The sequence below is a fragment of the Tigriopus californicus genome, chromosome 8 (genome assembly GCF_007210705.1).
Source record: "Tigriopus californicus strain San Diego chromosome 8, Tcal_SD_v2.1, whole genome shotgun sequence".
In the NCBI taxonomy this organism is placed as follows: domain Eukaryota; kingdom Metazoa; phylum Arthropoda; class Copepoda; order Harpacticoida; family Harpacticidae; genus Tigriopus; species Tigriopus californicus.
Genome location: NC_081447.1, coordinates 3,484,431 through 3,510,796, shown reverse-complemented (window position 1 = coordinate 3,510,796; position 26,366 = coordinate 3,484,431). Strand labels below are relative to the sequence as shown.

Here is a 26,366-nt window from a genome sequence, read left to right as displayed (position 1 = left end):
TGGCTAGCTACGCTAGTGGGGCGAGGTTCAACGCGTTCAACCTTCCGACGCTAGCATCCCAACTGCAAGATTTGGCAGAGAAGAGAAAAAAAAATCTTAAAAGCCAATTTATAAGATGTTAACAAAGTTAAGGTAAGAATTCAAATATTCAAAAAAGTAGGAAAATGGCAACAACTTTGAGAATGAGAATCTACGAATGCCAATGGCTTCATTTTTTTCTTCTCATAAAATCCATATTTTGAATACCTGAATGACAAAGGTCTATTATACTCAGAAAATTATATTCATGTTTTTTATGATCCATGTCACTGTCAATTCAAACGAAATTTGTGGTCATACAGCTTTTTGGGTACGTGACCCTCGAACTCGGGTCGATCTTTTGCCAATGCCCTTGCCCTTGCCTACAAAGGGTTGGCTTCGAACTGTCGCATTTTCCTTTTCATCCGCAACGAAATCATTGGCATCCTCTTCATCACTAGAAGGCACTTGGGTCACATTTAAAATGGCTCTCGACTTGGCTCGTCGAGAATTCTGAGTCCGCATGGCGAGATTCCTTAAATCGAGATTCGATTTCTCGCTATCACTATCTTCGATCATGGAGTCCATGAATTCGTCCTCGGAAGGCGTGAAGGCCGTTGTTCTCAAACAACGGTCTAAATGAGCATTCATATGAACATTAGGTACATCTTGTTCGCACACAGGACATTTGGATTTGTTCGAGCCGGATTTGGGAGTTCCCTTTTTGAGACTAGACTCGATGTTTTTCTGTTTCAACCGTTTGGGCGACAGATCTTGCATTAGGTCACGGGCATTTTTTCGCTTGGGTGTCACGTATATAGTTGAACCCACTGATCCCGTGGGCTGAGCTCGTCCGGATTCTTTACTAGCTTTATGGGCAGGTTTGTCCAAGGTTACTTGATCCATGGAATCCACGAGACTGGAGTTGTGGGACAGGTTCCCGCGAGCCTTAGATCCCGTGGGTTGAAAGAAAATGGATTCCTTTCTCGATGCCCGGGATGGTTTTTCCAAGATCCCTTGATCCAAAGAATCGATCATGCTGGAGTTGCGAGACGAGTTCAACGATTTTGTGGGCGTTTCCGCGAGTATGCATACCTCGTTAGAGTCGGAAGTATCCGTATTTTCGTGAATGACGGGCTCAGGATTGGGGGCAGTTGGGGCAGCGGGATTTTGGACCCGCGTCCGCCTTTGATTCTGTCGGGCTTGAGCTATTAAATCCGAGAATTGGCCCCGATGGGCTTGTAAGTAATCCTTAGACTTGGACTCGATCTCCTTTTGATCGGTATTTCGGCTGTAGTTCAATTGAGGCGGGCGAATCGTCCCAGATCGTGCCTGTTTGAGCAACTTCTCTTCCCGATCAACTTGCATCACGATTTGGAGCTTCGAAACAGGCTTAGTCTAAGTCAAAATTCGGATTAGAAGCATGAAAGCGTGTTATGGTAAGTATCGAGCCATTACAAAGGGTAAGGCTGGGTTGGAAAGGACTTGGACGAAAACTTTTTGGGCGATCAAGGACGACTTCAAGCATGGTCGTGGCGAAAGGTCTAATGGGTGTTCGATAATACTCTTATATAAAGTATAAAACTCCCAAAGACTTAAAATAGGCGTTAATGTGCCAAGTAAACCTAATTCATCTGGATTGAAATCAGGGAAGTTTAGCTATTTATTTTTTAAGATTTAGGAAAGTTAGGTTTGGCATTTCGTCTCACACATACTGGGAGACGTCCTCGATCGCGCTAATGGGTGGGACCCAATTCCGTTCAAGTACCACAACTGGGCCCGAGATAGTATCCCATTACTTACGGATTGGCAGTTGGTGTTCCACAAGACACTAAATCGTTGATGACGACTGATCAGGGCTACCCGAGTGCCTTTGGTGTCCAATCCATGCTCTTTGAGACGTTTGCGCAGCTCCGCGTCTTTCAACAGATGATACACCACCTTCTGAACGGGCTTCAAGACCGGGGCAGGCGATACGGGCTCGGACCTCTCCTCCAGCCCAATGGCCGTCACCCTTGGGACCGAAGCCAGACATCCATCCACATGGCGATTTAAATTTCGCCGGGGAATGGCCACCCCACACACCGGACACGCCCCTCGCTCGTCCGACGCAGCGGGAGCGGTCTGGGCCGAGGTGGGAGCCGAGCCTGGCGGGGCCGGTCCCGGTGGGAGTGGGGCCGAAGGGGCAGAGATTCGGGTCTGGGCGGCCATTTGCGGTAGGATACGCTCCAAGAGAAGCTCGAGAATGGCCTGGAAATCCCGATTGGGCCGCAAATCCGCCTCGAAAGTGTCCTGGTAACATAACGGGCATTGCGGTTTATAGTTGAGGTAATTACGGATACACTGGGCACAAAAATGGTGGCCACAGCCCGTGATGACGGGGGCCTGGTAGAGGTCGTAGCAGATCCGACACCGCAATCGCTCGGCCAATTGCGCCCAATCCGGACCATGGGCGGTCCAGGCCTCGGGACATCCCGCCAAGGCGGTCATGGGGGTCAAGGCTGGCCTCAGAGGCGGGTCAGACTCCGTCCAAGGCCGATGGATCGATGTCTGTCCGTCATGATTGAGAGAAGGTCTGACTTTTGTGATTGGTCATGTTTTGGTGGGGAAATTGGAAGGCCAATGAGTTAGAGGTAGGTCAAATGAAAAATCCGCTACCCTCAAAAAGTTGAGTTCGTGGATTTGGAAGCGATCAAATCTTCAATTTTATGGTTGAGCCAGTCTGAGAACGTGGTTCAGCCAAGCATAGGGGTGACTTAATCTAATGGAGGGATGAATTAACGGATTTTTTATTTTATTTCTGTTGTTGTTTAGCAAGGATATAACCCCAATATTTCTGACGCAATGTGTACCTTGAACCGACAATTGAGAGACTCTATGACGCTCAAGTCTAGTTAGTGTAAGAGGTATTTGTGCCTTATCTTGAGTTATGTCACAGGTTGATGTTGACTGAAATGGAATTGGGTGGTTGCATGCCTGGGCTTTGACGATGATAATCATATCTTAGACTTATGGCTAATCATCTATTCGATAACAAGAAAGGATTGAAGTACAATTTGCTTGACACACACACAGGTATTTCAAGATATTGTCACTTTTTGTTTTTCCAAACTTAAAATCAATGAAAGTTTCTTCTCATAGTTTTTTTAGTAGCGTTAAGAAAGTCCCAAACATTATAAATAGCGCATCAAGTTCCAGATCCGTTGGCTGGAGCACGGACTTCTAGAAATATGGACTGCAAACGAGCTTCCTGCCAAATTGGCCTGCTCTGGGTCACAGCCACTCTGAGCCACTTTTCGAATTAAAGTCTTAAAATAAGAAACGCAGATCTCCTTGAATAAAGGTTGGTCATTTTTATATCGTTTACTTGTAAAGTGAATCGTTTCAAAGTCTTGTTGTCAAAAGTTTATGTAGCTGACCAAGATTAGGCCTTTATGTATTGTTTGCTACATAGCTTTGACCATACCTCCTGAGTTCCACAAGCATAGCTTTGGGCTCAAATTTGGCCACGTTCATCTCTTTAACCAGATCTTCTGGTCGTATCAAGTACTTGTTTGGAATAAGATGAACGTTTTAGGAGATACAACATTTTGGCTTCCGTTCACAGCCCACATCTCTAGAAGTCCGTGGCTGGAGAATATTATTGGGCTGCCTCTACGTACCTCCGAGGAGCAATGACGGGCCGGCCCCATCCAAATTATCTTGAATTTGGATTTACGCATGACCGCTCAAGATTTCCAGTGAAACAAACCATAATCCTGAATTCAATGAACAATGACCATGCCTTTGTATCTTGCTAAATTAAATAAAGTATAGCCCGTGACTTTTGATGTTCAATCTGTTTAGCCCAACTAGAATGAGTCATACAAATACATGAGAATGAACCTGGATGTTATTGCCATTCCTCTCATTCCTCCAGCGGTCGGTCAACTATACTGTTGATTTGTGCGCCTTATACTCCCTGGGACTGGTCGACCCAACCCTAGTCAGAGCATGATCAAAGTCATTCAGGCAGGCAGAGCAGACCCCCGGCCCGCGTAGGAATTGAACCATGTTTACTTTATTTCAGACGATCACATCCGTCATACAAAGCACATTCAAGCTTTTGAGGTGACATAAGTAAGCAGTTCATAGTCTTGAGAGGATGCGTCTCTTAGGCCTCAGATGCCAAAATAGCGTGATTTAGCCTGGACCTAGTTTTGGACCTAGCGCCGCTTAGGCTGATTGGGCCGAGGCCCAATTGGTCCAGCGCGTTATTCTTACACGAGGTCAAAGGTCAGGCCAGTGTGCCCATCAGAAGCGAATTAACAACGACCCAGCGATGTGAGACCTGGCAGGCTCTTCTATGATAAAACTTACCGACGCAAGAGTGCCAAACTAGAGTTCTTCCTAGGGTAGTATAGCGTCGATTGATCACAACGCTCGAAAAGTCTGGGCCCATCATATCTGGCATACTGGCCCTATTAGCTCCCACCTATGGCCAGCCAGCCATGGACGCTCTAGTCAACCGCCCCCCTTCCCCCATCCCCCCCCCATGGCGATCAGTCCCATCCCATTTTTGCATGAGGACTCTTCGTGCCTATAGTCACCCTGACTTCTTTCCAGTCCGTTCAAATATGGGCTGGCCAGTTCTGGGCCAAAACAAGAGCCCGCTGATCCTGCAGGTCCTGCCTAATCTGGCTGAAGGAGTCAATAACACTGGAACCATTGGTGACCTCGTTTGGGGATTGATACCGCCTCCGCCACGCCCTCGGTTACTCCACCAGACTAACCGCTCCAGGCGATTGAGTAAGTTGACCTAGGCGCCTGCTTAGCCACCTCCAACCCCGATCCCCAGTCCAGCCCGACGACCTACCTACCTAGATCAATGGATGGGGATGAGCTCCGGATTGGGATCGCCGGTCAGGGGGCCAGGGGGGGCTTGTATGGGGTGGGCGAGTTCCCATAGCGGGTGGGGCTGCCGATTTGTACGTTCGTCGGGCCCAGCCGACATTGGGACCCCACGGGCAGTGGGAGGACTGAATAGTATAATGTGTCATGTGGCTTTCAGCGGGCCGGTCGATTCATGCGGGTTTTTTTGTTTTAGATTGAAGAAGGTGCTTGTGGCCCCACCCCCTGAGTGGGACGCCGTCAACATGGAGGCCACTTATCCCCCGGGTTACACCCAACAAGAAGTCGATGGTAAGCCCCATCCACCCCGCCTAGATTTTATCGTCGCTTCGCTGACTCATGTTCGCCCGAAGAAGGCCAATCATAAGGCCAAAACATGACACTTCTACGTCTTTTCCACGGGCTGGTGTTAATACTAATCAAAATTGATTGATAGCTTTTCGCTTTGGCACATCAGTTTAGCTCGCTGGTAACAAAACTCGCCCTTCGATTTCGCCGTTAATCGGATAAACCGTCCAGATCAATCAGGACAGCCTTGTGTTATACCGTTGTACGTATGCAGTTCTGCAGTTAAACTGTGAGCCAGCCCAGGAAAAATTAAAAAAAAAAAGCCTTATGGGTCTCATCCATTCTGGTTGGCCCCTCCTCAACGAGTTGGGATGACAATGCAACACACTGCGCTAGGTCCCGCTATGTCTAAATAAGCCTCAATGAATAGCCGTGGAAACTCGCGGTTTTCCCCATTAAGATCGATGTCGATCAGCCGTGTTTCTTAGGGTGCTTTGTTGGCACCATTGGCCTTTCTTCTGGATCAGATCCGCCCTCAGACGAGAGTCTTAACCGGATCCCAACGATTATATTCGCCGTGTCAAAATCTCATGTGGGGCATCTTATGGGGGGCATCATGCCTGAACCATATGCAATTGTTCCTGTTTTGCAGAAATGAACCAGCAGCTGAACCAAACGCGTTCCCAACGCGTGCGGGCCGCCATGTTCCCCGAGACCCTGGAGGAGGGGATTGAGATCCCCTCCACCCAATTGGACCCGGCCCAGCCTACGGCCGTGCAGCGATTGGCCGAGCCCTCGCAGATGCTGAAGCACGCCGTGGTCAACCTTATCAACTACCAAGATGATGCGGATTTGGCCACGCGCGCCATTCCCGAGCTCATCAAACTCCTGAACGACGAGGATCAGGTGGTGGTCTCCCAAGCCGCCATGATGGTTCACCAGTTGTCGAAGAAGGAGGCCTCCCGACATGCCATTATGAACAGCCCGCAAATGGTGGCGGCCTTGGTCAAGGCCCTGTCCAATTCCAGCGATCTCGAGTCCACCAAAGGTGCCGTGGGCACTTTGCACAATTTGAGCCATCACAGGCAAGGACTCCTGGCCATTTTCAAGTCCGGTGGGATTCCAGCTTTGGTCAAGCTCTTGAGCAGTCCCGTGGAGAGTGTACTTTTCTACACCATTACCACCTTGCATAATCTCTTGTTACACCAGGAGGGCTCCAAAATGGCCGTGCGATTGGCTGGTGGCATCCAAAAGATGGTGGCTCTGCTTCAACGGAATAATGTCAAATTCCTGGCCATTGTCACGGATTGCCTGCAAATCTTGGCCTATGGTAATCAAGAGAGCAAGCTCATTATTCTGGCCAGTCAAGGTCCACTCGAGTTGGTCCGAATCATGCGATCCTATGATTACGAGAAGCTTTTGTGGACCACATCCCGGGTCTTGAAAGGTACATTCTTCAACTATCCGGCTCGAAAAGTTGCTTTTGTTTAGCAAGAGCATATGTAAAGTGCTTTATTACAAATTGTAGCTGCTATCAAAAAATAGAAGCAATTAGTTTTCACCGAGCCCAGTTGTAGTATCGATCTACCCTCGGCTCATGAGAAGCTCCCAATTGATGAATTTCTTGTTGTTCGTTTAGTGTTGTCGGTATGCTCGAGCAATAAACCTGCCATTGTGGATGCGGGTGGTATGCAAGCTTTGGCCATTCATCTCGGCCATGCCAGTCAAAGGCTCGTCCAAAACTGCTTGTGGACTTTAAGGAATCTCTCCGATGCTGGAACCAAAATCGTAAGTCAATTCAAGCCAAACCCCACCCGTATTGGGGCTCTCTTTAAGCTTGTTTCCTTTCCATTCCAGGACAACATGGACAACTTGATGCAGGGTCTGGTCCAACTTTTGGGCTCAAACGATGTGAATATCGTGACATGTGCGGCCGGAATCTTGTCCAATTTGACTTGTAACAACCACAAGAACAAGGTGGTGGTGTGTCAAGTGGGCGGGATTGAGGCCCTAGTTCGAACCATTATCGCCGCTGGTGACCGAGAAGAGATCACGGAGCCCGCAGTGTGTGCCCTCCGACATCTGACCTCACGACATCCTGAATGTGAAGTGGCTCAGAATGCGGTTCGCTTGCAGAGCGGTCTTCCCACCATCGTGCGACTCATGCATCCCCCATCGCGATGGCCTTTGGTCAAGGCCGTCATTGGGCTGATCCGAAATCTGGCCTTGTGTCCCGCCAACAGTGCTCCCTTGAGAGAACATGGCTCGATTCCGCGATTGGTTCATCTCCTCATTAGAGCATTCCAAGACACTCAAGGGGTAAGTTAACTTCCATCCGACTTTAGGGTCTTTTCCCATTAACCACGCATTATCCCTGAGCTTCATTATGACCACATTCTCGTTATAATAGCGGAACCGTGGTGGGCAATCAGCCGGATCTTACGCTGATGGCGTTCGTATGGAGGAAATTGTCGAAGGCACGGTGGGAGCACTCCATATTTTGGCTCGAGAAGCCAATAATCGTGCCATTATCCGCGGATTGTCTGTGATCCCGATTTTTGTGCAACTTCTCTACAACGAGATCGAGAATATCCAACGCGTGGCTGCTGGGGTTCTTTGTGAGCTAGCAGCTGACAAGGAAGGCGCTCAAATGATCGAAAGCGAAGGAGCCACGGCTCCGTTGACGGAACTCCTTCATTCCCGGAATGAAGGTGTGGGTGAGTCATACGTTTTAGCTCTTTTTATTATTTTATTGGGCAACACAACACGGTTATGGGTAGTCATGATATCTTGAGACCCTAACTGCCTTTGAAAATGTTGCATTTTATGAAGATAATTCTTATTGATTTTGCCTTTGAACCTGAACTGATTTTGACAGAGGATCCAGAGGTAACGATTCAAATTAGATGTTGGACATTAGGTGCTAGCTTCCTCCTAGAAATAGTATTCCCAATAGCGGGTTATCAGTTCGTAAAATGGAAAAGAAAACTTATTTAATATTCTAAATGGTTCATAATGTATAAGATGCTGACCTTTGGTTTAATTCAGAGCCCTCAACAAATCTGCGATTTTGGTATACAGCGTGTTGTTTGGATCCCTACTTATCTTAAAGTGTAAACAAAAGCCGTCATCCATTGGACTCCCTTTTAATGTTATTTGCACTTTTCCTTTAGTGAAAAGTGATTCATGAAAGTATAACTCATTTTAAACATTTCTTTTGCGGTATCACATTAAAGACTCACAATGATTTTACGCTGTTTGGCTAATATTGCCATTCAAAAACTCCACTTGAGGTCTGACGTTTACATTTGCCTGTTACTGTGTTAGTGTTCTTTGAAACATTTTCAACAATAACACTCCCGCAAATTTACATATCAAATATCATTTTGCCTTGCTGCAGTAAATACCCTATGATTATTTCTACCTCGAGACCTATTTTTTCGGCCTCTCATCGAATAACTTTTGGTTCAACATTCATCATATTCCCTTGTAGCCACATACGCCGCTGCTGTTCTTTTCCGTATGTCCGAGGACAAAGGAGGGGAATACACCAAGCGATTGTCCCAAGAGCTCAAGAGCTCGCTGTATCAACGTGGAGAAGCTCCCAATAATCACGAATTATGGAACGGAGATTTGCCCCCACGTGACCTTCAGGTACGTGTCCCTTGGTCTTGAGGAACCAATTTCACTCCGTTTCACTAGTTCATTTCCCATGGTTTAGTTCATTCTTGTGGCATGCATTATTCCTTATTTACTATTTCTCTCCGTTTTGTTCCACCCTCATTCAATAGGAGTTCCTGGGTCAAACCGAGAATCCCTACAGCCCTGGATCGGTGGCCAGTGGTCCCCGCAGTTATCAAGGTCAGTTCCATCTTTCAGTTCATCTTTTCTCTCTCTTTGATCACGTTTCATCTTGTTTGCGTCTTTTACCACATGAAAATAGACCGCTTGCTTTACGGCACTCTCGTATTTCCTAACGGGGCCATGATCGTTCCAAGAATGCCTCCGAGGCGATAATAATGGGTATCGGATTGCTGTAGTGTGTCAATGTTATCCCCTTTTTTTGTTCACTCACTCCTCCCAGTCAATATTAACACGCACTCACTTTTCGTGCCGTGACCCATAAATAATGAATGACTTTGGTTTCCATGTGGTTAAAGTGGTGGGATCTGATGGTTGTTATTGCTCTTTAACAGGATATGATGGGATACCACCAATAGATGCCATGCACGGACTGGATCTCAATGGAGGCTCGGGAGGGTCCTTGTATGCGAATAACAATGGAGGAGGAGGCGATACGAGCAGCCAATCGCCGCTTCACGGCGGCGATAATGTCAACTACGATCCGGATCTGCCCAGCCCTCCGCAAGACAACAACCAAATGGCGGCTTGGTACGACACGGACTTGTAATTAAGATGTCACACATGTTTTGTATTGCTATTATTCCATAACGATCAATCACCTTTATACCCCCATATTCAACATTATTGCTATTATCTTCATTAGTTTGTTTTAGTTCTGCGCTACTTTAGAGTACTTACAAATATTTATCGCATGTTGATTTTGTTTCATGGACTGTTCTCGAGTGTACCAAACTTTAACAACGCTCCTCCTCTCTTGGCAAGTCCAGAACTTGTAAATAATAATCTTGAATCAATCACAGCCCCCCTTTCCCCGTCTATTTCGGTTCTTTAGAGATGCCCTTATTGGTTGTCGGTTATCGTACGTACTATATACATTGTGTGTAGAAAGTTAACACTATCCTATTTGAAATACATATCTTTTGTCAAACCATTTTTTTGCCTTTATGATCTCGTTGACGATGAGGATTAATGCCTCAACTGTTAATACTATTGATGAATATCAATTTCAAACCCACTTATCTGCCTCTAGTTCCTCCACTTCGACAGTTTCGTACGGGAGACTTCCTTTCTCACCATCCATTAACAGTTAGAGACCTCGCTCGTGCGCACCTAATACTGCGAAAAAATGGTTATACCGATATCATGTGGATACTGGATGCATTCCACAAAAAAAGATTGCTTCTATTATGGTTAACTTGTGAGAGCGTTGAGGAGACCTCTCTCTAGAGTGGTTTCGTTTCCATTAAGGCAGAGACTCTCAAGCATTCAGGGTCCCTACTTTGAGGTAAAGACCCTTTTGGTTGGGTGAACCGAAATTTTTACACCTATCGTTTATTTAACAGGGGATGGATGTACACAACAACCCAACATTATTTTAGTGTCTCTCTAAAAAAGAGCCGGGAGTGATCATTTCTTGCGCCCACCTCGTTCCTTGATCTGCAAACCCACGGCCATTCCGGGTCGCACATTGTAATAAGCCAGCGTATTGCCATCTTTCAAGAAAATCGAGTCCAATTGGAGCTTCTGCTTGCCCGGAGGCAATCCGGTCTCGTCATGGATTCGACCCTTCATGGCAGTCACCGTCTCACCCAAGCCGAGGGTCAGAGCGATGCTCTGCCCTGTCAAGCGCCACTCGGGTTTATCGTTGATGATCGGACACAAAATATGGAACGTGACTGGGTTCGGGTTGCGTGCCATGAACTCGCCCTCGGGGATGAGATTATCTTCGCCCCGTGGTCGCTTATTGGGTGGCTCATCAGGTTCCATGGGTGGCATAACGGGTGGAGGTGGCGCAATATCGGGTCGAGGCACTCCTCCACCCCCCATCATCATTTCTGGGGCCATTTGGAAAGGCGGAGGCGCCGGTTGAACGGGGGGCGCGGCAGCCATGAAGAAGGCGGGAGGACCTGGGTTAGGAGCCATCATGACGGCTTGAACAGGCGGAGCAGCCACGGGTCGAGGCATCATAGGAACCGACATCGGCACGGCTTGCACAGGCGGAGCCGACATACGCATGGGAGGAGGGGGCGGGGGTGGAGCGCTTTCCACAGGTTTCGGCCCCGAGGCTGTAGGACCGATCCCGCCTTCGCCCTCTTTAGGCAGAAGGCCTTTGCTCCGATGGATCTGCTCGATCTGCTCGCTGATACTAATGGTGGCTCTGGCGGCTCTGGAGGTGGATTCGGCTGATGAACTGTGCCCATCCCATGTCACTTTCTCCTCACGTTTCTCCTCTTCGCCCATTTTCTTACCGATGGCGGCCTCCAAGGCAGCATCCTCGCCCACACCAAAAATATCCGTTCGCCGCTCGGCCAATTGCTTCAGATTGCTCTCGATGGCACGCCCTGGGGCGTACACCTGCTCCTCCGCCGCTCTGGCCGTAATCTGTTTGTCCCGTTCCTCCACCCATCTCGGATCCAAAAGGCCAATACGCATGTGTTCTTGAACCTGATCGGCGGGGATGCGCTCACCCGTGATGGGTGATATGAGGAACTCTTGGCTCGTGGGATCGACCTTCTTGGCAGATTTGGCCGCCTTCGGATCGTATTTCCGAACCTCCACGTTACCCGGTGTGGGCAGGGCAGGTGGCTTGGGCTGGCCTTTATCGGTTTTAGAGTCGGACTCCTCCTCGTCATCCTCACTGCTACTTTCTTCCGAGGAGTCCTCATCCATGTCTTCGACCTGAGTGTTGGCCGATTCCCCTTGAGGTTTAATCTTAGCACTCTGAGGGTCGGAATCGATGCGTCTTTGCATGAGAACCCGGGCCCCCACATCGGTTGGGTTGGTGGGAGGTGGGAAATTGCCCACCTCCCAAGGTTGATAGTCCACCGTTTCCACCACGACAAATCCGTGCCAATCCACCTGGGCGTAGGAAACGCGCTCCCGTTCGGCTTCGGCCTCTTCCTTCTGCTTCTTGGCCTCTTGATGCTTAACCCAACGCACTCGATAATCAATTTGGTCACGGATCAGATTCTCGTCTTTCGATTCCGACTCGAGTTTCTTCATCAAATCCTTGGGCGGGATTAGGACCTGGACGGGAAACGGGACAGAATGAGAGAGCTGTTCCTAATGGGACACAAGTCATTATTGAACATGTCTGAGCTTACCTTAGTGTATTGTTCCAAAAGTTTGGTGAAATATTGAAACAAAGAGTGTTGAGGTCGCAAGAAATCAAATTGAAAGTTTCTCTGCTCGCGGTTCATTAGATTGGTGAGGAATTGGCGACCATTTCGGGCCACGAATTGGGCCGTGAGCTTGACCACATCCAGATCAAAGGCCGATATTGACGGAGGATCGGCGATGAACTCGAATTCTGGGGGTGGATCTTTGGGGGGTGGAGGTTCCTGTTCCTTTTGAGCTTGCTTTAGCAGCTCCGATTGCTTTTGCTTCACAGCCTCCGAAGATGCTGTAAGGAAAAAAGGTAAGAATCAAAATAACGCTGTCAGGTTACGAGGAATATTACTGGAGAAATTAACATCTCTGTCTGTGTTACAAGGGGTAATTGTCGAAGTACAACAAAAGGTCAACGCTTGGTTTCTATAAACTTTTTCCTCCCTAAGTAGAGAGAACAGAAACAAAAATGGGGGATAAAAAAAATCGATTTTTACATAATATATAAAGTGATTAGACGGCCAATTACCTGTGGTGGTGCTCGATTTGGCGGGTTTCTCTTGAGGCGGTGGGTCATCTTTCCCTTCACGAATTTCCTTCACCCGATGTTGATAGTAGGCGTGATAAGGATCGCCAGAGTTCAAGAAATTAAACTTGGGGTTGTTGACCTCGTTCTGACGGATCCGTAACTCGAACTCGGGTCCATTTCGAGCCACAAAACTGGCCGTTTTATCCACAATATTCCTGACTTCCGGGGGCGGGTAAATAATGCCCACCGACGGGGCCGCACCCTCTTCCAAAGGAACGGGCGGCATAACTCAATTCTGAAATTAAATCGGCAAGCTGAGGATAAGATTATCTAGGAATATTTATATATATATATCAATATTTTCTTAAAAGGTCAGGTCACAGGTAATTTTATTAAAGGTATGTATTTAAGTCTACACAATTTTAGCTGGTGTCCACTAGCCCACTGGCCCGGAGGCATCGCTACTTTCACTCGTCCGGTCATGCCAAACCGAGGCCGGACTCAACCACGGGATTGAGAATTCTTGGGGCGGCAATTTGGGCAAGGGCAAGCCAAAAGCACACACCGGAATGGTGCCTTGAACGCACACATGGGTAATGTTCTCCGGATCCGGATAGATGGTTTCGCGCTCGGTGGGCGGGTCCGGGGCGGGTGGACGAACGCTCGAGCCCATCCCACTGGGCTTGAACAAGTAATCCGGCTGTTCATAGCGAGCCTTGAGGCGTTGAATCGTCACTTGCTCGCGGATGCGTTGGATATCCCAGCGCTTTCGGCGTTTTTCATCGGCCTCCAATTTGGCATGGCGTTTCAAGAAATGAGCGTCCGTCAAATCCTCGCCCATTTCCGCCGGCCCGGAGCGACTGGGGCTCAAGAGGCGGGCCCGCCAAGCCGGAACTTCGGCGTGGGCCCGAATGTGGGCGATTTCTTCGCGTTCCCGCGCCACAAACGATTCACCCGCACTACAATAGTAAAGTTCTTCCGTTTCGATTATGGGCGGTTCCACCCAACGTGAGGCCAACTGGGGCGATCGGGGCCGAGGAGGTTGCGATTGAGGCGTGCTGGAGGCGGCGATCGGCTCGGTTCCCTCCAGTATCGCAGATTTACGCGTTCTTTCCAAGTCCTTAAGGCGCCGTTTTAAATCGCCATTCTCTCGCTGTAAATCGCGAAGTTGGCGATCTTTGCGACAGATATCCTCGCTTTGACGTTGAATCGTGTCCAATTGAGCCAAAAGGAGGGATTTCAGCTCCAGATTCTCTTTATGACTGTCCAGGGCGCCGGGATGGGCCGGCCTTGTGGCTGACGGACCCGGGGGCGTGGCGGGTGGGCCGAGATCCGGACCTTTAACGGGCGTCGGATTGAGTACCACTTCCAGTTCAGCTTCATCGCCATGGAGTTGGCCGGGGTTACGGAGGGTGCGGGCTTGCGGCGGGACGGAGCGCCGGCGGCGGATGGCCCGCTCCCGCGTCCCAGCTTTGGCAATGGGGGCCTTGGGCGCGATCATGGGGTGGATGGAATGGCCAGTTGGAGCCCAGCCATGGATTTCCAAATGGACAACGGGTGGTCCGGATTCAACGGGTTCTGGCTGGTCGGGTACGGGCGTCGGCCAGAAACGGGGGTCCAACGATTCGGTTTGTTGTTATGTTCACAATTGTTTCACAGTCAAATCAGCTGTGGCCCAACAACGTTGCTTCCTTGCTTCTTCAAATTAGGCATGACTCCCGGATAGATTCGGGCTGGAGACTCGGGAAATATACTGGATTGGGATTGGATCCGGGCTGTTCTGAAAAAAAGGTGTTTTGCTCTCCTTCCAATACGCATGCATGCATGCATATTCCTGATACAGCTTTTCTATGAAGGACCTTGGTTACTGAATGGCAGGGATTGTATGGAATGGACGGTAATTTCAGAACTCTCGATTCTCAAGACAGTCAGTGCTGCCATTTGTGGAAGTAATCTAACCTAACCTAACCTTTCCGTTGCAAGGGCCTGGGGGTCCCTTGGCCGCGGCGTAAGCCCTATCACTGACAGCACTGATGAATCGAGGGTTCTGAAATTAACGATCATACAGGGATTGGCCCAATTTTATTTTACTTGGAGGTTCAATTAACCACCTTATTGATACACGCTTTTGTCGGTTATTTTGTCCACAAAAGTTTGTACGAAGAAGTCTAGTACTATGTGCTATTTTCATGCTAAAAGAGTTGTTGATTAAAAGATCAGACGGATTTCAGTTTGTATATATCCCAATATATAAAAATATCCCAAGAAAAGTTGGTGTGGCAGAATCCATAAGCAATAGGATGTTGATATCATGCTATAAAATCTAGCAACTTAGACCATATTCTCTTGTTTCCACATTTGTTTGTCTGTCCCTATCAAGGCCAAGGGCGCCAACTTCTTAAGAAAAGGACAGTTAGTGATCTTAAGACAAAAAGTCTGACTCTTCAAAGTCGCCAAAGTTTAATGCTTAGTCAAGAAAAGGGATTCATTGCCCGAAAAGCAGATTTTATTCCAGTGCTAATCTTCGTCCCCATAAGAATTCTGAACCATCACTAACTGGCCTCTTGAGTCCTGCTCGGTTTCCCGTGGTTTGGCTAGATTGGCCACACGGCCTAACTCAGAGGGAGGCTGGATGGCGGTAGCTGACCAAGATGAAAGGGGTATCAGCTGCTAAATTGAGAATCAGGGCGACCAGGGCTTAATTACAATATTAGACCATCCCCACCTTCAAAATCACAGTTGGGCCTTTGACATGATGAGCATTGTGATCAAAACGGCCATGGGAATAATCAAGAGAGCAGCAGCTGGCAGTAAACGATTGAGATTGTTTGACAGGCAGGAAAAGCTCTGGCTGTCAGTTTCTGAGTACCTTGGTCTTCAGATGGCTTAAAAAAACTACGGCCCGGACTAAGGCCATGGAACGTTGCACACCTGTCAGATGGCCAGAGTTCTGCTTCAGTTCAGGATTTAGACTCACCACCAACGTGACAATTGGGAAAGGCGAAGCCATTCCTTTCATCCCCAATAAACGACATGGTTAAATGGGTCCAAAAAAATGTCAATCTTGTGCCAACACAGTCACCCTGAGGATAAGCATGGTAGGCCTGGATTTCGGTAAACGTTATTCTCCACCGATTAGTTGGCGGTACTACTTTTTTTAAATCTTAACCTGACCTAATAAAACCTAAACTAACCTTACCTAACCTAACCTAACACGATATTAAAAACCCTTAAAGTCTCTATCTAAACCTTATAACATATTTCTAACAAAGTTAAAAAATGAGCTCCGCCAACTAATCGGTGGAGAATAACGTTTATCCTGGATTTCTAACCTTGCTCTGGCCCAGCAAGGCCCATCTATCTATCCATCCATCTATCCATATATCTGTTGACCGGGGCCAAGATCCTGGAGGGGTCGTAAGAGCACATCAAAGTTAGCCCGGGCAGAATCACTCCATGGGGGCGCCGTGATTCCCGTTCCTTCTGCCGTTGGTCAGCATGAGCTCGGACCGGCAATCGGGTCCGTTAAGCCCGCATCTGCATACGGACGAGTGCAATCGCATCATCGAGGCCATGTATCGTTGCTTCGATGAGCGCTACTTGGTGACCCGCTTATTCGGGAGTTGTGATCAGGAGTTCATGGCCATGAAACGTTGCACCCGCGCCGAAAGAATCGCGCGCCACCAAAAACACAATGCCGACGCGGCCGAAAAGCGGGCGCGCCGGCAAGAAGCCCAAACCCAAGAAACCCGGCAACGAAGTTTGGACGAGATCCTAGAAAGCATCAAAAGCAAACGGAACAAACGGGACACGCCTAACTAACCCGTAACAGCTAGTCAGCCTCACCGATATTTGGCCCTAAGGCGTGCGGCCATTTTATTAAGGGTTGGATAGAAATGGAGCCATTCTCCAGCCCAAGATTTTTTTTAGTCACCATAGTAAGCATTTAGAACTAACCTAACCCCCTTTCGGTGGTTAGGGCCTGGGGACGCCTAGGCTGCGGCAGCTCGGGGGCCAAGACCCAATTTGGACAAAAAAACTGCCGTTTTCGGGGAAACTGCCATGGTAATTTGAGATCTCTTTCAAAATGGGCTAACTTAGGCCGATGGAAGACTTCGGATGACATGAAGGGCTGGACTAAACCAGTTCCGAAGTTCGAAAGCACACTAGAGAAATTATTTCCTAGGGCTGTCATGAGAGCAGTGCCCACCGGATGGATAACATCATTTATCGTTGGGTCCCCGAGGGTCCAGTTTGAAATTAATCTAGTTTGAAATCCAAACTCAAGGCAATCAAATGGCCACGAACGCCGAGAATCAGGACGTCAACGCTAAGGTCGTCGAGCCATAAAAATCCCGATTTGAGTTCACGTATGGCAGTCTTGTTCCAATGAGACTCTCGCCCGCTGGCCACAATGACATAACTCAAGTTCTGGTTCGATTGAAAGCTGAGGTCAAAGGTGAAATCCTTTCAAAGTTTAGTACATAACCAGCCGTTTTCCGGTAATTGATGACCACAACTAGCAATCTTCGAGAGGCCATAACTTTTGATCCAATCGCTTGATCAAGCTAAAAAGTGCAATGCTTAATTGTAACGACCGGGAGCCAATCTCATTGGCAGGAGAACGCCATCCTGTCACTCAATTCCAAATTATTCCTGCTCGAATCCAGCGTCCCCGTTCTGATTCCAGACGTCCACGCCATGGTTAAGCCAAATATCGGACTCCTTTACTGACACTATCGCAGTTCAATCCATCTCAGTTCAATACAAACACTATGTGGGGTCAGCTCTCCCGTCGTACCTTGCCGCTAATCCGGGCTTGGTGCACCCGCCCTTTCAGTTATGACGTGATAGTAGTGGGCGGGGGACATGCCGGTTCCGAAGGCGTGTCCGCCGCCGCTCGCATGGGTTTAAACGCCCTCTTGGTCACCCACAAACGTGATGCCGTCGGTGAGATGTCATGTAATCCGAGTTTCGGCGGTATCGGCAAAGGTCACTTGATGAAAGAGATCGACGCTTTGGACGGCTTATGCGCCCGCATCTGCGACCAATCCGGCATCCAATATAAGATGCTTAATCAACGCAAAGGTCCGGCAGTTCAAGGACCTCGTGCTCAAATCGATCGCAAACTCTACAAACGCCATCTCCAAGAATCTCTCTTTGCCCAAACGGGCGTGTCCGTGTTGGAAGGATCAGTGGAGGATCTGTGGTTAGATGAGCAAGGACACTGCCAAGGGATCGAAATGGCCGATGGGCGGAGAGTAGGGGCCGCCAAGGTGGTTCTCACTACAGGCACATTTCTCCGGGGTCAGATCAATATCGGTTTTGCAGTGATGCCGGCGGGTCGCATGGGCGATCAACCCTCGATTGGCTTGGCCCAAACATTGGAGCGGTTAGCATTTCGCTTGGGTCGATTGAAAACGGGCACACCTCCCAGATTGTATCAAGACTCTATTGATGTGACGGGACTGCGATCGTTTCCCGGGGATTGTCCGCCTCAGCCGTTCTCTTTCTTAAATGAACGGGTTTGGATTGAGCCCGAGGATCAGATATCGTGTCATATGACCCATACGAACCCGAAAGTGAATCAAATTGTGCGTGACAGTCTCCACTTGAATCGTCATGTCCAGGAAGAAGTCAATGGACCGCGATATTGTCCCTCGATTGAATCGAAAGTGTTGCGTTTCGGTGATCGGGACCACCAAATTTGGCTGGAACCCGAGGGGTTGGACTCGAATATGGTATATCCTCATGGAATCAGTTGTACAATGCCCGAGGAATTCCAACAGGAACTAGTTAATCAGATCCCAGGGCTGGAACACGCTCGTTTGGCAAAACCTGGTTATGGGGTCGAGTATGATTACGTCGACCCAAGAGAGCTTAAACCAAGGTAATTGAAAGTGAATTTTCAAATATTGACCGTAATGTGTTCGTTACTTATGCGAGGTGAGTGGAACAGAACAATAGCTATTCGACTCGCTTGCCTTAAGGCCTACTTTTGAATCCTCAATGCCTCGAGTTAGTCCTAGAGTTGACGCTTTCTTTACTTTCGTGCGTGTAGGGACAGACTTTGAAGGTAAAGGCAAGTTTACCAAACCATGCCAGCCCTTTCATTATATTTCTTTATTCATTTCAAGTATGCCTGTCAGACAGAGACAGATGAAAAGATTTTAACCTTTAGTTCCAAAGACTTGTGAGGACTACTATTTTCTACGAAGAGCGTGTTTCTCTCAATCTCAAAACGGACGCATAACCAGTAGCTAAAAGTTCATAAGGCGTTCAAAGTTGAAGTATCGTTAGGTCTGCTTTAATTGGACTTCCATTGAATGAGTTGTTGGGGTAGCGACATCATTAGCTCGAAGCTCACACTTGCCAAAGGCATGAATGACCCAGCCAAGGGATCATATCACGTTGCAATCAATGAGTCGGCGCAGTGCACAAAACGTCTTGAAAGTGGACATCACATTTTGACAAGACATTTTAAGTCAGCAAAAAATTGTTTCGCTCATAGGATAGCTCGTCTTTGCTATCAAAAAGAATATTTCCCTGTCAAATGTCCAGGTTTATGTTCAAAGTTCTAGGCACTCAATAAAATTAGCTTGTTACCTGCTTTTTGAATTACTGTATTTGTGCGTACTTCGCACCACTCTGGTCTAGTAGTGAGGAATCAGACCAAGAACAAGAGATTTGCTCCAAGATGCCACATTTTATCAAGGTGTTTTTTTGATAAGGAACTAATGCTAATGCATTATGACTGATGTTCTCAAACTTACGCAAATAACATTAATTTGTATTGGGCTTCTAATTGCATCTTTGTGCTGAACCTTCATTTGCATCTTTGGCACGTTTTCACAATTTTATGAATCTTAGGCTTCTTCTGACTCATTTTGTATGGGCCAAAAATTTGTATTTTCATTATTTTGATGAGACCTCTGACGTATGTCTGCACTTGACAATTCAGGGTCCCGCCTGCCATCTCTTTCCGAGGACACAGACAATGGCACAAGTCGAGTGTTTTTGGCCGTCAGAGGTCGCGTAGGGGGAGAGTACCTAGAAGGTAGGGTGACACAAATATCAGCTCGCAAAACCTAAAGATTCACTAACAAAACCCACAGACGCGGGGATTTCTTAATAAATAGATCTACAGTTTGAGATTTAAGGAGCTAGATTGCCAAATTAAACCCTTGGGACTTTAAACAGGCCGAAAAAGGTAGCCTGTTGTGGAAATTGCCTTCCTAAAACTTCTGAAATCAAATGATCTTCCCCTCAATCTGGTCAACATGAAGAAATTGTTAACAAATTACTTTAAGTTATTTATACTTATGCAAACCTTTCCATCAATATCAGATTCAATTGGTCTTGGAGAGTAGGCTTCAAAAAATACACCAGAAAAGGAGTACAAGACAAGGCTAGGTACCTGTGCAAGGCGCTAGCTTTGTTCAACCCATAACTTCAGTGCAATGCCATGCAGTTTTGAGCTGTGTTGGGACATCTCTACCCTAGCTCCCCTGTTTTCCAATGGTCCAAACTTGAAGTGTCCCTACTGGCTTTTGATTACTGATGGGGGACAAGTCAAAGACGTTGTATTGACAACGCCTGTGATTGTTATGGAAGTTAAGTCTTAGATTACTGTTCAGATACTGATCCATTGGAATCAGAGCGTGTTACTAGAAAATTTGGTCCAGCTTTACAAATTGCTTAAAATACCTTAGTATGTCATAACAAAGCATCTTTGAAGCTTATTTGCCTTCTGGGCTTGTTTTTTGCATCTTTGTTTGCATATTGAGGGCCTTTTTATGCATAATTTTGAGAATCTTAATTATGGCACAATAGCTGCATTGCCAATTTGTCTGAGAAACCTTCCAAATCCTGCAGTTTAGATGAAGTAGGCATTCTAAATTGCTCAATACTTTGAAAGAACTCCAAATCATGGTATCCAGAATTGTTCAGTTGGAAAAATATTTGATATTTCAATAATGAGTAGAAATAGAACACCCTTAGTCATGTGGTGAAAGCTGTTTAAAATTTGCAACTTTTGCTCCGGTCTGTCCTGTGCAAGACGAAATTTTATCAAACACTTGAATTCTGTAAGATAGGGCAATCTTACATAGTACATCCACAAAAAACTTGAATTGTTTATTCCTTCTTTTGGAAATTGTGCCAATTAATATGTACCATGGAATTTCCTGAGCTTGTCTAGTACTACAATTCTGAAGCATAATGATTGGCTTTAGAAGTTTAGATGGACAAAATAGAGTCACATTGCGAGAATCCTTTACCGTGCAGTAAGGTGTTCACGAGTGTTTGCTTCCACCTTGACGAGACAGAGGGCGCTTCTCGATGGACTGAAAAGCCCAATAGAAATGGTTTTGTCATTTGCCTCTTTGTCCACTTTGAAGCAGTTCGTGACTGTATATACCGTACGATATGAATTTGTACGTCACTACTCAGGAGCTAATTACGTTCTAATTCTCGCAGCTTGGAGACCAAACGAATCCCCAACCTTTACTTCGCCGGTCAAATCAACGGAACAACGGGCTACGAAGAGGCCGCAGCGCAAGGTCTTATCGCCGGAATCAATGCGGCAGCCAGTGTCTTGGACCGATCTCCCATTCAAATTGATCGCACAGAGGGTTACATCGGTGTTTTGATTGATGACCTCACCTCACTAGGAACCAACGAGCCCTACCGAATGTTCACATCACGGGCAGAGTTCAGGCTTCATCTCCGTCCAGATAATGCGGATTTCCGTCTCACCTCCAAGGGCATCGACATCGGTTGTGTGGGTCCAGAAAGACGGGAGAAATTCCGTCACACCCATCGGGAGTTCCAGCGCTACTTTCTGGCCCTCTCCAAAGACTCGCGACTTCGCCGGGATTGGAAGGCAGTCCTGGGCATAGAGCTTGGCAAAGGTCAAGCTTACACGAGTGCCAAGGCTCTGGTTCGATCTGGTCTGGATATGAACACCCTGGAGAAGGCCCTACCCGAAATTTATGAGGGGTTGACCCAGTCCCGCCGTCTCCAGGAACGGCTTAAGATCGAGATCACTTACGAGCAATACTGTCAACGACAGAAGCACGAGATTGAAGAGATCCAAAGGGACGAGGCCCTACAAATCCCTGCTGATGTGGATTACACCGAATTAAAACTTGGTCTGTCGAATGAAGAAGTGGAAAAACTCACCCTGATCAAACCATCGACGATCGCCGCTGCCTCGAGAATCCCGGGGGTTACACCCCACACTTTGCTGGCATTGCTCCAATACATCAAGAAAAAGGCTTTTGGAAACATACCAGAGCCTATTGAGACGCAGTCACTTTCGTAATGAGATTAAAGAAAATTCAGGAGAGTCGCCGTTAGTTTTCATTTACATATGTATGTTGCTTCAATTCAAAGACTACTGAGTGCAAAGGTAGAAGAATTAGAGAAGGTTCGTCGGGGCGGGATAGGGAAGTTTTTCCCAATCCTTCAAACCCTTCTTCATGATACTATTTTTATAGTATTCCTCGTAGTCGGCTTTCCGCTTCTCTCGCCTATCGAAGTAATCGGCGAATTCGGCCTGAAATGACAAATAATAACAGAAGGGTCAATCGATTTGTAATACAAAATTTTCCAACAATTAAATGATGAGCAGAAATGTGCTTCTCCCTTAGATATGAACGTTTGGTATTTCAGCATTCCATTCTTTGGATGAAATTTAATAAAGTTCTAAAAAGTACTTGTCGCCCTCGGCACCTTGAAGATTACCATCTTCCAAAGTTTTTGTTCTTTTTCCAATTAGAAGGCAAGTTCTCTCGAAAATTCGATATATAAAAGAACGCTTTATCGTGCAAAAAACAATTCATTTTGGTTCTGTAAGCTTAAAACTAAAACTAAAAGTCTAAATTGCTTGGTGCCGAGTTTTTCGAGAATATTCCTCCATATATAATGGCCAAATACTTTCTGGGAACCTTATGTATCTCTTCCTCACACCTCGATGATCATAATGTGCTTGGGGAAACCGGTCTAGATAGGCCGGAAATGAGCTTATCAAGATTCCTCAGCGTATCATTCTAATAACAATCGATTCAGACTACTGATCAAGACTCGAAAGGATGAGATTACCTTTTCCCAAGGATGCCAATAATCCAAGATCACGTCAAACGCGTTATCAGTCCGGTCATAGCAGATACCTTCGGGGTCGTTCTTGAAGGCGAAGGTTTGTAATGGTCGATTCAAAAACACCTCCTCTTCACCGGCTTGAACCATGGCCGCTAATTTGCGCATATCCTGCTCTTTCCGTGTGGCATCAATCTTAGCCCGCAATTCCACGGCTTGCAAACGGAACATCCATCTACGGAGTACAACAACACGGAAGGATTATGATTTCTGCTAGCACAGTAACTTTTGTCAACTTCATTTCCTTATCTACGATTTATTTATACTTATATTTCACTTAAAATATAAAATGCATGTGATAAGGTTATCTTTTAAGTATTTAGCAATTTTCGAAATGAGTTGTAATTTATAACGCAACATCGAGCTATCCTATTTTTAGTCAAAGCGTGCCAATGCCATTTGTAACCTAATAATAAGGATGGAGAAGACTATTTAGAGCCTTTGCATTTATCTTGAGAACGTGATGTAACTAGGTCTAAAAATTGGGCTAGAATGATTGACACGCGTGTGAAGAATATTTTAAGATTTAATTGGTGCCATGAATTGCATTTCTCGGATGCGGAAGACTTGAAACTGGGCTATTTGTTCAGAGTAAAACGTTTTCCGACTAACGTTGGAATTATCCAAGGGTACGTACAAGTAAGTTTGTGCTCAAAATAAAGGGTTCCCAGAGAGATTTAGCTAACACCTGAGGAAATTCTCCAAAATGACAGAGTCTCAAGAGAGCTTTTGATTTAGATTAACCAACCATACCATGGCATGACACCGGTGTGAAATGTGTCAAGGTGAATACGTCATGGCAAAGACACGAGAACAAGTTAATTCCGCAAAAAGCACATCTGAATGAGCTGTCAATGCAGATCTGTAAAGGCTTCAAAATTGATCTTAAAATATGTATACTTTTGCATATGGCAAAGTTGGATATTAACTAAAGGAGGAATTTTCTTGCACACGTCTTTCTCACACAAAAAAACGAAACATGAAGCATTAATTGGTTCGCTCTCAATCTGGAAACCCAAACTACGATATATCTAATATATATGAAGACCAACACTTCCATAACATTTAACTCTGGAATGAGAGGCATCATTGACCAACTAATTTGAAATTGGGTCAGTCAAGACCAATCACATGTTGTTGTTGACCATCTCAAGCAAACCAACTCAATTCCTGAACCTCACACTATCCTGATGAAAGTGGGTGATCTCACGAGTCAAAACATTTTGTACGGCACAACCTTTAGAGAAACCTAAATCCCAAAGGCATGATCAAAGGTCAGCCAGGCAAAAACATATGTTGGTGACTTGAGGAAAGAATGGCGGAGCTAGAAAAAATGCAGGTTTTTGGTCGATACGGTGGAAGAATAAGATAGGTTTAAACAAAACTGTCTTCCAATTTCTATTTTCCCAAGAAATATGTCATCTTTAATAACAACTGAAGGCTACCACACACGCGTTGAATCGTTGAATGGAACAATACCCGTGACATCGGGAGCAACCTTAGAATTGTCAGTAATTTGCCATGCTTCACATCGATCGATAGAGAGAGGCAAGTGTTGGAAGTACAAGGAAATTTGCTGGAACATGATTATGTCCTCTTTAGAGTAATCGCTAGTTTCACACGCGCGAGGACTTTCGTGCGGCGCAAAATAGATACTATAATTCATTCCTGAAAACAAAGCCTTTGATTCTAAGACTACGCATACAAAGCTCAACCGATACAGAGGAGTACAGCCTTAGGGCAACGATTTTCCAACGATTTCTGACTGATCTGCCCTGAGCAATTTTGATTAGGTAACCCTACGCCTCAAAATAAACCCAGTTTTGTTCATATTGGATCCCTGTTTGGGATGGAGCAATGGAACAGGTTAGACACTGCGCCCTTTTCAAAGAGACTTCATTCAAACCCTGAAATTATTGACTGGCTCACACACACACACGCCGAGTTAACAAAATCAAAAAGAATTTAGGTTGTCAAATTTGAGATGTGGCGTAGCCTATTTTGAGTACCTTTGGATCAATCTAATTTCTGCTACGGCTGACCATGATTGGGCTAATTTCGTTTTACCCAAGCACTTTGACGCTACCTGGGTCGACTAAAGTCTGATTTTTGGCCTCTTAGAAATTAAGTTAAAATGCTTTTGGACGCCGCGATAGGTTGACTGATAGGATTGATAGGCGTAGTCCAGCACTTTCTTGATCCTTGGGATTTTTTTCCTGCATTGGCGTGTTTGAGGATAACATCAATATGAACTTGGCGCCGGCGGCGTCGACCTAATTGGGCGTAATGGAACACGGAGGCCGACTCCACTAATGGAAATACTTTAATTGTGGTCAGCGATAGCAGAAATCGAATTTAGCAACAGCTGCTCAAAATAGGCAGAACCATATTTCAATTCTGCCAACCTCGGCAACCAATGGTTAAAAAAAGATATGAAGCGAATACATGTTGATAGCACTTCCATGTTCAGTAAACACGCTCCTGACCAACCCCAAAAGCTAAGAAGCAAAACGGTCATGCTTTCTGATGTGATGACCTCGGCGTCTTCAATGCCCTTCTTTCCTAAATGATTTTTGAGGACCTCCCCCTCCTCCTTTTTTCATCATTTATGAAAAGAAGTAGGAACATCCCATCCATCCTGATGACAAAAGTCTGGTCCGTGAGTCAAATCGTGTTTTTTTGCCTTATGGTGCCAAAAATAGAACCGGGCAGTTTCAAATCTTTTTTGATTGCTTTTTGGGTGGTTTTGGCAATCACGCCTGGAATTACATCTCAAATTTCCACGTATACAAAGCAGGAAAGTTCAATCATGTTAAGAATGGTCATAGCATCATAGTCTAAAATCGTTCTACTTCTTAAAAAAAAATCCTGTAATATTCCAACTAGCATCTAATACGTGTTTTCTTCAATTTTCCCACCTTTTTGGTTTGGTGTCAAATTAGATCCACACAATATCACGTCGTACCGATCTCAGAAATGCAATATCCTTCATTATATTTTGCAATCTGTTTATAAAGGTGAACGGACATGGACGAAAGCTATTGAGAAATGGAGGATATCGGGGTACTCACTTATTGAAGGGGACCAATGCTCTACGTATAAGTAAATAATATGCATGCTCATCGAGTTTGAAAGCGTTATTGAATCCCTTTCATGATTTCACTTGTTTGGCTTAAGCTAACCAACTAAGAGGCTTGAGCACCCTCAAATCTAGTTCAACCGTAACTAAACTTTTTAGATTTCAATCTAGATAATATTTTTTTGTACTTGTAACAACTGGGCACAAATTATAATTTCTGTCAAACATTGTTGAATCACTGAGTATCAAATACCCATAGGCCCCTAAACTAACATGTAGAGTTCCTCCATACGGCTGAAATTTAGGGTGAGTAAAGTTTAAATATACCTTAATCCAAATCTGCCAGGACAGAACGCCGATGATAAAGTTTGTGTTGAGGGTCCACCAATAAGTTAACGGTCCTAATTTTTGATAACAAACCGAACCGAATTT

General features: G+C 46.2%; 7 protein-coding genes across 13 annotated transcripts in view; 3 read left to right on the top strand and 4 right to left on the bottom strand.

Moving 5' to 3' along the window:
- Positions 1-264: 264 nt before the first annotated feature.
- On the bottom strand, positions 265-2,713 carry LOC131885349 (E3 ubiquitin-protein ligase RAD18-like). Its single transcript, XM_059233375.1, has 2 exons — positions 1,822-2,713; positions 265-1,416 (listed from the first exon to the last, which is right to left on the bottom strand). The coding sequence occupies exons 1-2, from the start codon at positions 2,506-2,508 to the stop codon at positions 334-336; spliced, it is 1,770 nt and encodes a 589-aa protein (XP_059089358.1). The 5' UTR covers positions 2,509-2,713; the 3' UTR covers positions 265-333.
- Positions 2,714-4,645: 1,932 nt separating this feature from the next.
- On the top strand, positions 4,646-9,991 carry LOC131885168 (armadillo segment polarity protein-like). Of its 4 annotated transcripts, none has more exons than XM_059233110.1 (9): positions 4,646-4,806; positions 5,105-5,199; positions 5,849-6,643; positions 6,836-7,515; positions 7,607-7,913; positions 8,690-8,850; positions 8,988-9,057; positions 9,140-9,219; positions 9,393-9,534. In XM_059233110.1, the coding sequence occupies exons 2-8, from the start codon at positions 5,154-5,156 to the stop codon at positions 9,211-9,213; spliced, it is 2,133 nt and encodes a 710-aa protein (XP_059089093.1). In that variant the 5' UTR covers positions 4,646-4,806; positions 5,105-5,153; the 3' UTR covers positions 9,214-9,219; positions 9,393-9,534. The 4 variants fall into 4 exon arrangements, with proteins under 4 accessions (XP_059089093.1, XP_059089094.1, XP_059089090.1 ...); XM_059233107.1 differs by lacking the exon at positions 9,140-9,219 and having other exon boundaries at positions 4,647-4,806; positions 6,836-6,984; positions 7,054-7,515; positions 9,393-9,991; XM_059233106.1 differs by lacking the exon at positions 9,140-9,219 and having other exon boundaries at positions 4,647-4,806; positions 9,393-9,991.
- Positions 9,992-10,376: 385 nt separating this feature from the next.
- Positions 10,377-13,020, bottom strand: LOC131884983 (splicing factor 3A subunit 1-like). The gene is made up of 3 exons (XM_059232896.1): positions 12,698-13,020; positions 12,165-12,463; positions 10,377-12,087 (listed from the first exon to the last, which is right to left on the bottom strand). Exons 1-3 carry the CDS (start codon positions 12,981-12,983, stop codon positions 10,468-10,470), a joined length of 2,205 nt encoding a protein of 734 aa, XP_059088879.1. The 5' UTR covers positions 12,984-13,020; the 3' UTR covers positions 10,377-10,467.
- On the bottom strand, positions 12,991-14,643 carry LOC131884984 (male-specific lethal 1 homolog). Its single transcript, XM_059232897.1, has one exon. The coding sequence runs from the start codon at positions 14,196-14,198 to the stop codon at positions 13,134-13,136; it is 1,065 nt and encodes a 354-aa protein (XP_059088880.1). The 5' UTR covers positions 14,199-14,643; the 3' UTR covers positions 12,991-13,133.
- Positions 14,644-15,825: 1,182 nt separating this feature from the next.
- Positions 15,826-16,529, top strand: LOC131884961 (COX assembly mitochondrial protein 2 homolog). The gene has a single exon (XM_059232867.1). It carries the CDS (start codon positions 16,196-16,198, stop codon positions 16,517-16,519), a length of 324 nt encoding a protein of 107 aa, XP_059088850.1. The 5' UTR covers positions 15,826-16,195; the 3' UTR covers positions 16,520-16,529.
- Positions 16,381-22,046, top strand: LOC131884953 (protein MTO1 homolog, mitochondrial-like). 4 transcript variants are annotated; one of them, XM_059232852.1, is made up of 3 exons: positions 16,381-16,522; positions 17,443-18,587; positions 21,176-22,046. In XM_059232852.1, the coding sequence occupies exons 2-3, from the start codon at positions 17,473-17,475 to the stop codon at positions 22,020-22,022; spliced, it is 1,962 nt and encodes a 653-aa protein (XP_059088835.1). In that variant the 5' UTR covers positions 16,381-16,522; positions 17,443-17,472; the 3' UTR covers positions 22,023-22,046. The 4 variants fall into 4 exon arrangements, with proteins under 4 accessions (XP_059088835.1, XP_059088838.1, XP_059088837.1 ...); XM_059232855.1 differs by having other exon boundaries at positions 16,505-16,522; positions 17,458-18,587; XM_059232854.1 differs by lacking the exon at positions 16,381-16,522 and adding an exon at positions 16,622-16,762 and having other exon boundaries at positions 17,388-18,587.
- The window catches only part of LOC131884958 (transcription factor sem-2-like), a 95,215-nt gene continuing 90,886 nt past the window's right edge, over positions 22,038-26,366 (bottom strand). Inside the window, exons 3-4 of the mRNA XM_059232863.1 lie at positions 22,802-23,032; positions 22,038-22,256 (exon numbers count right to left, since the gene is read on the bottom strand). Of these exons, the coding sequence (XP_059088846.1) occupies positions 22,119-22,256; positions 22,802-23,032 (369 nt within the window). The 3' untranslated portion in view covers positions 22,038-22,118. The remainder of the gene's footprint in view (positions 22,257-22,801; positions 23,033-26,366) is intronic.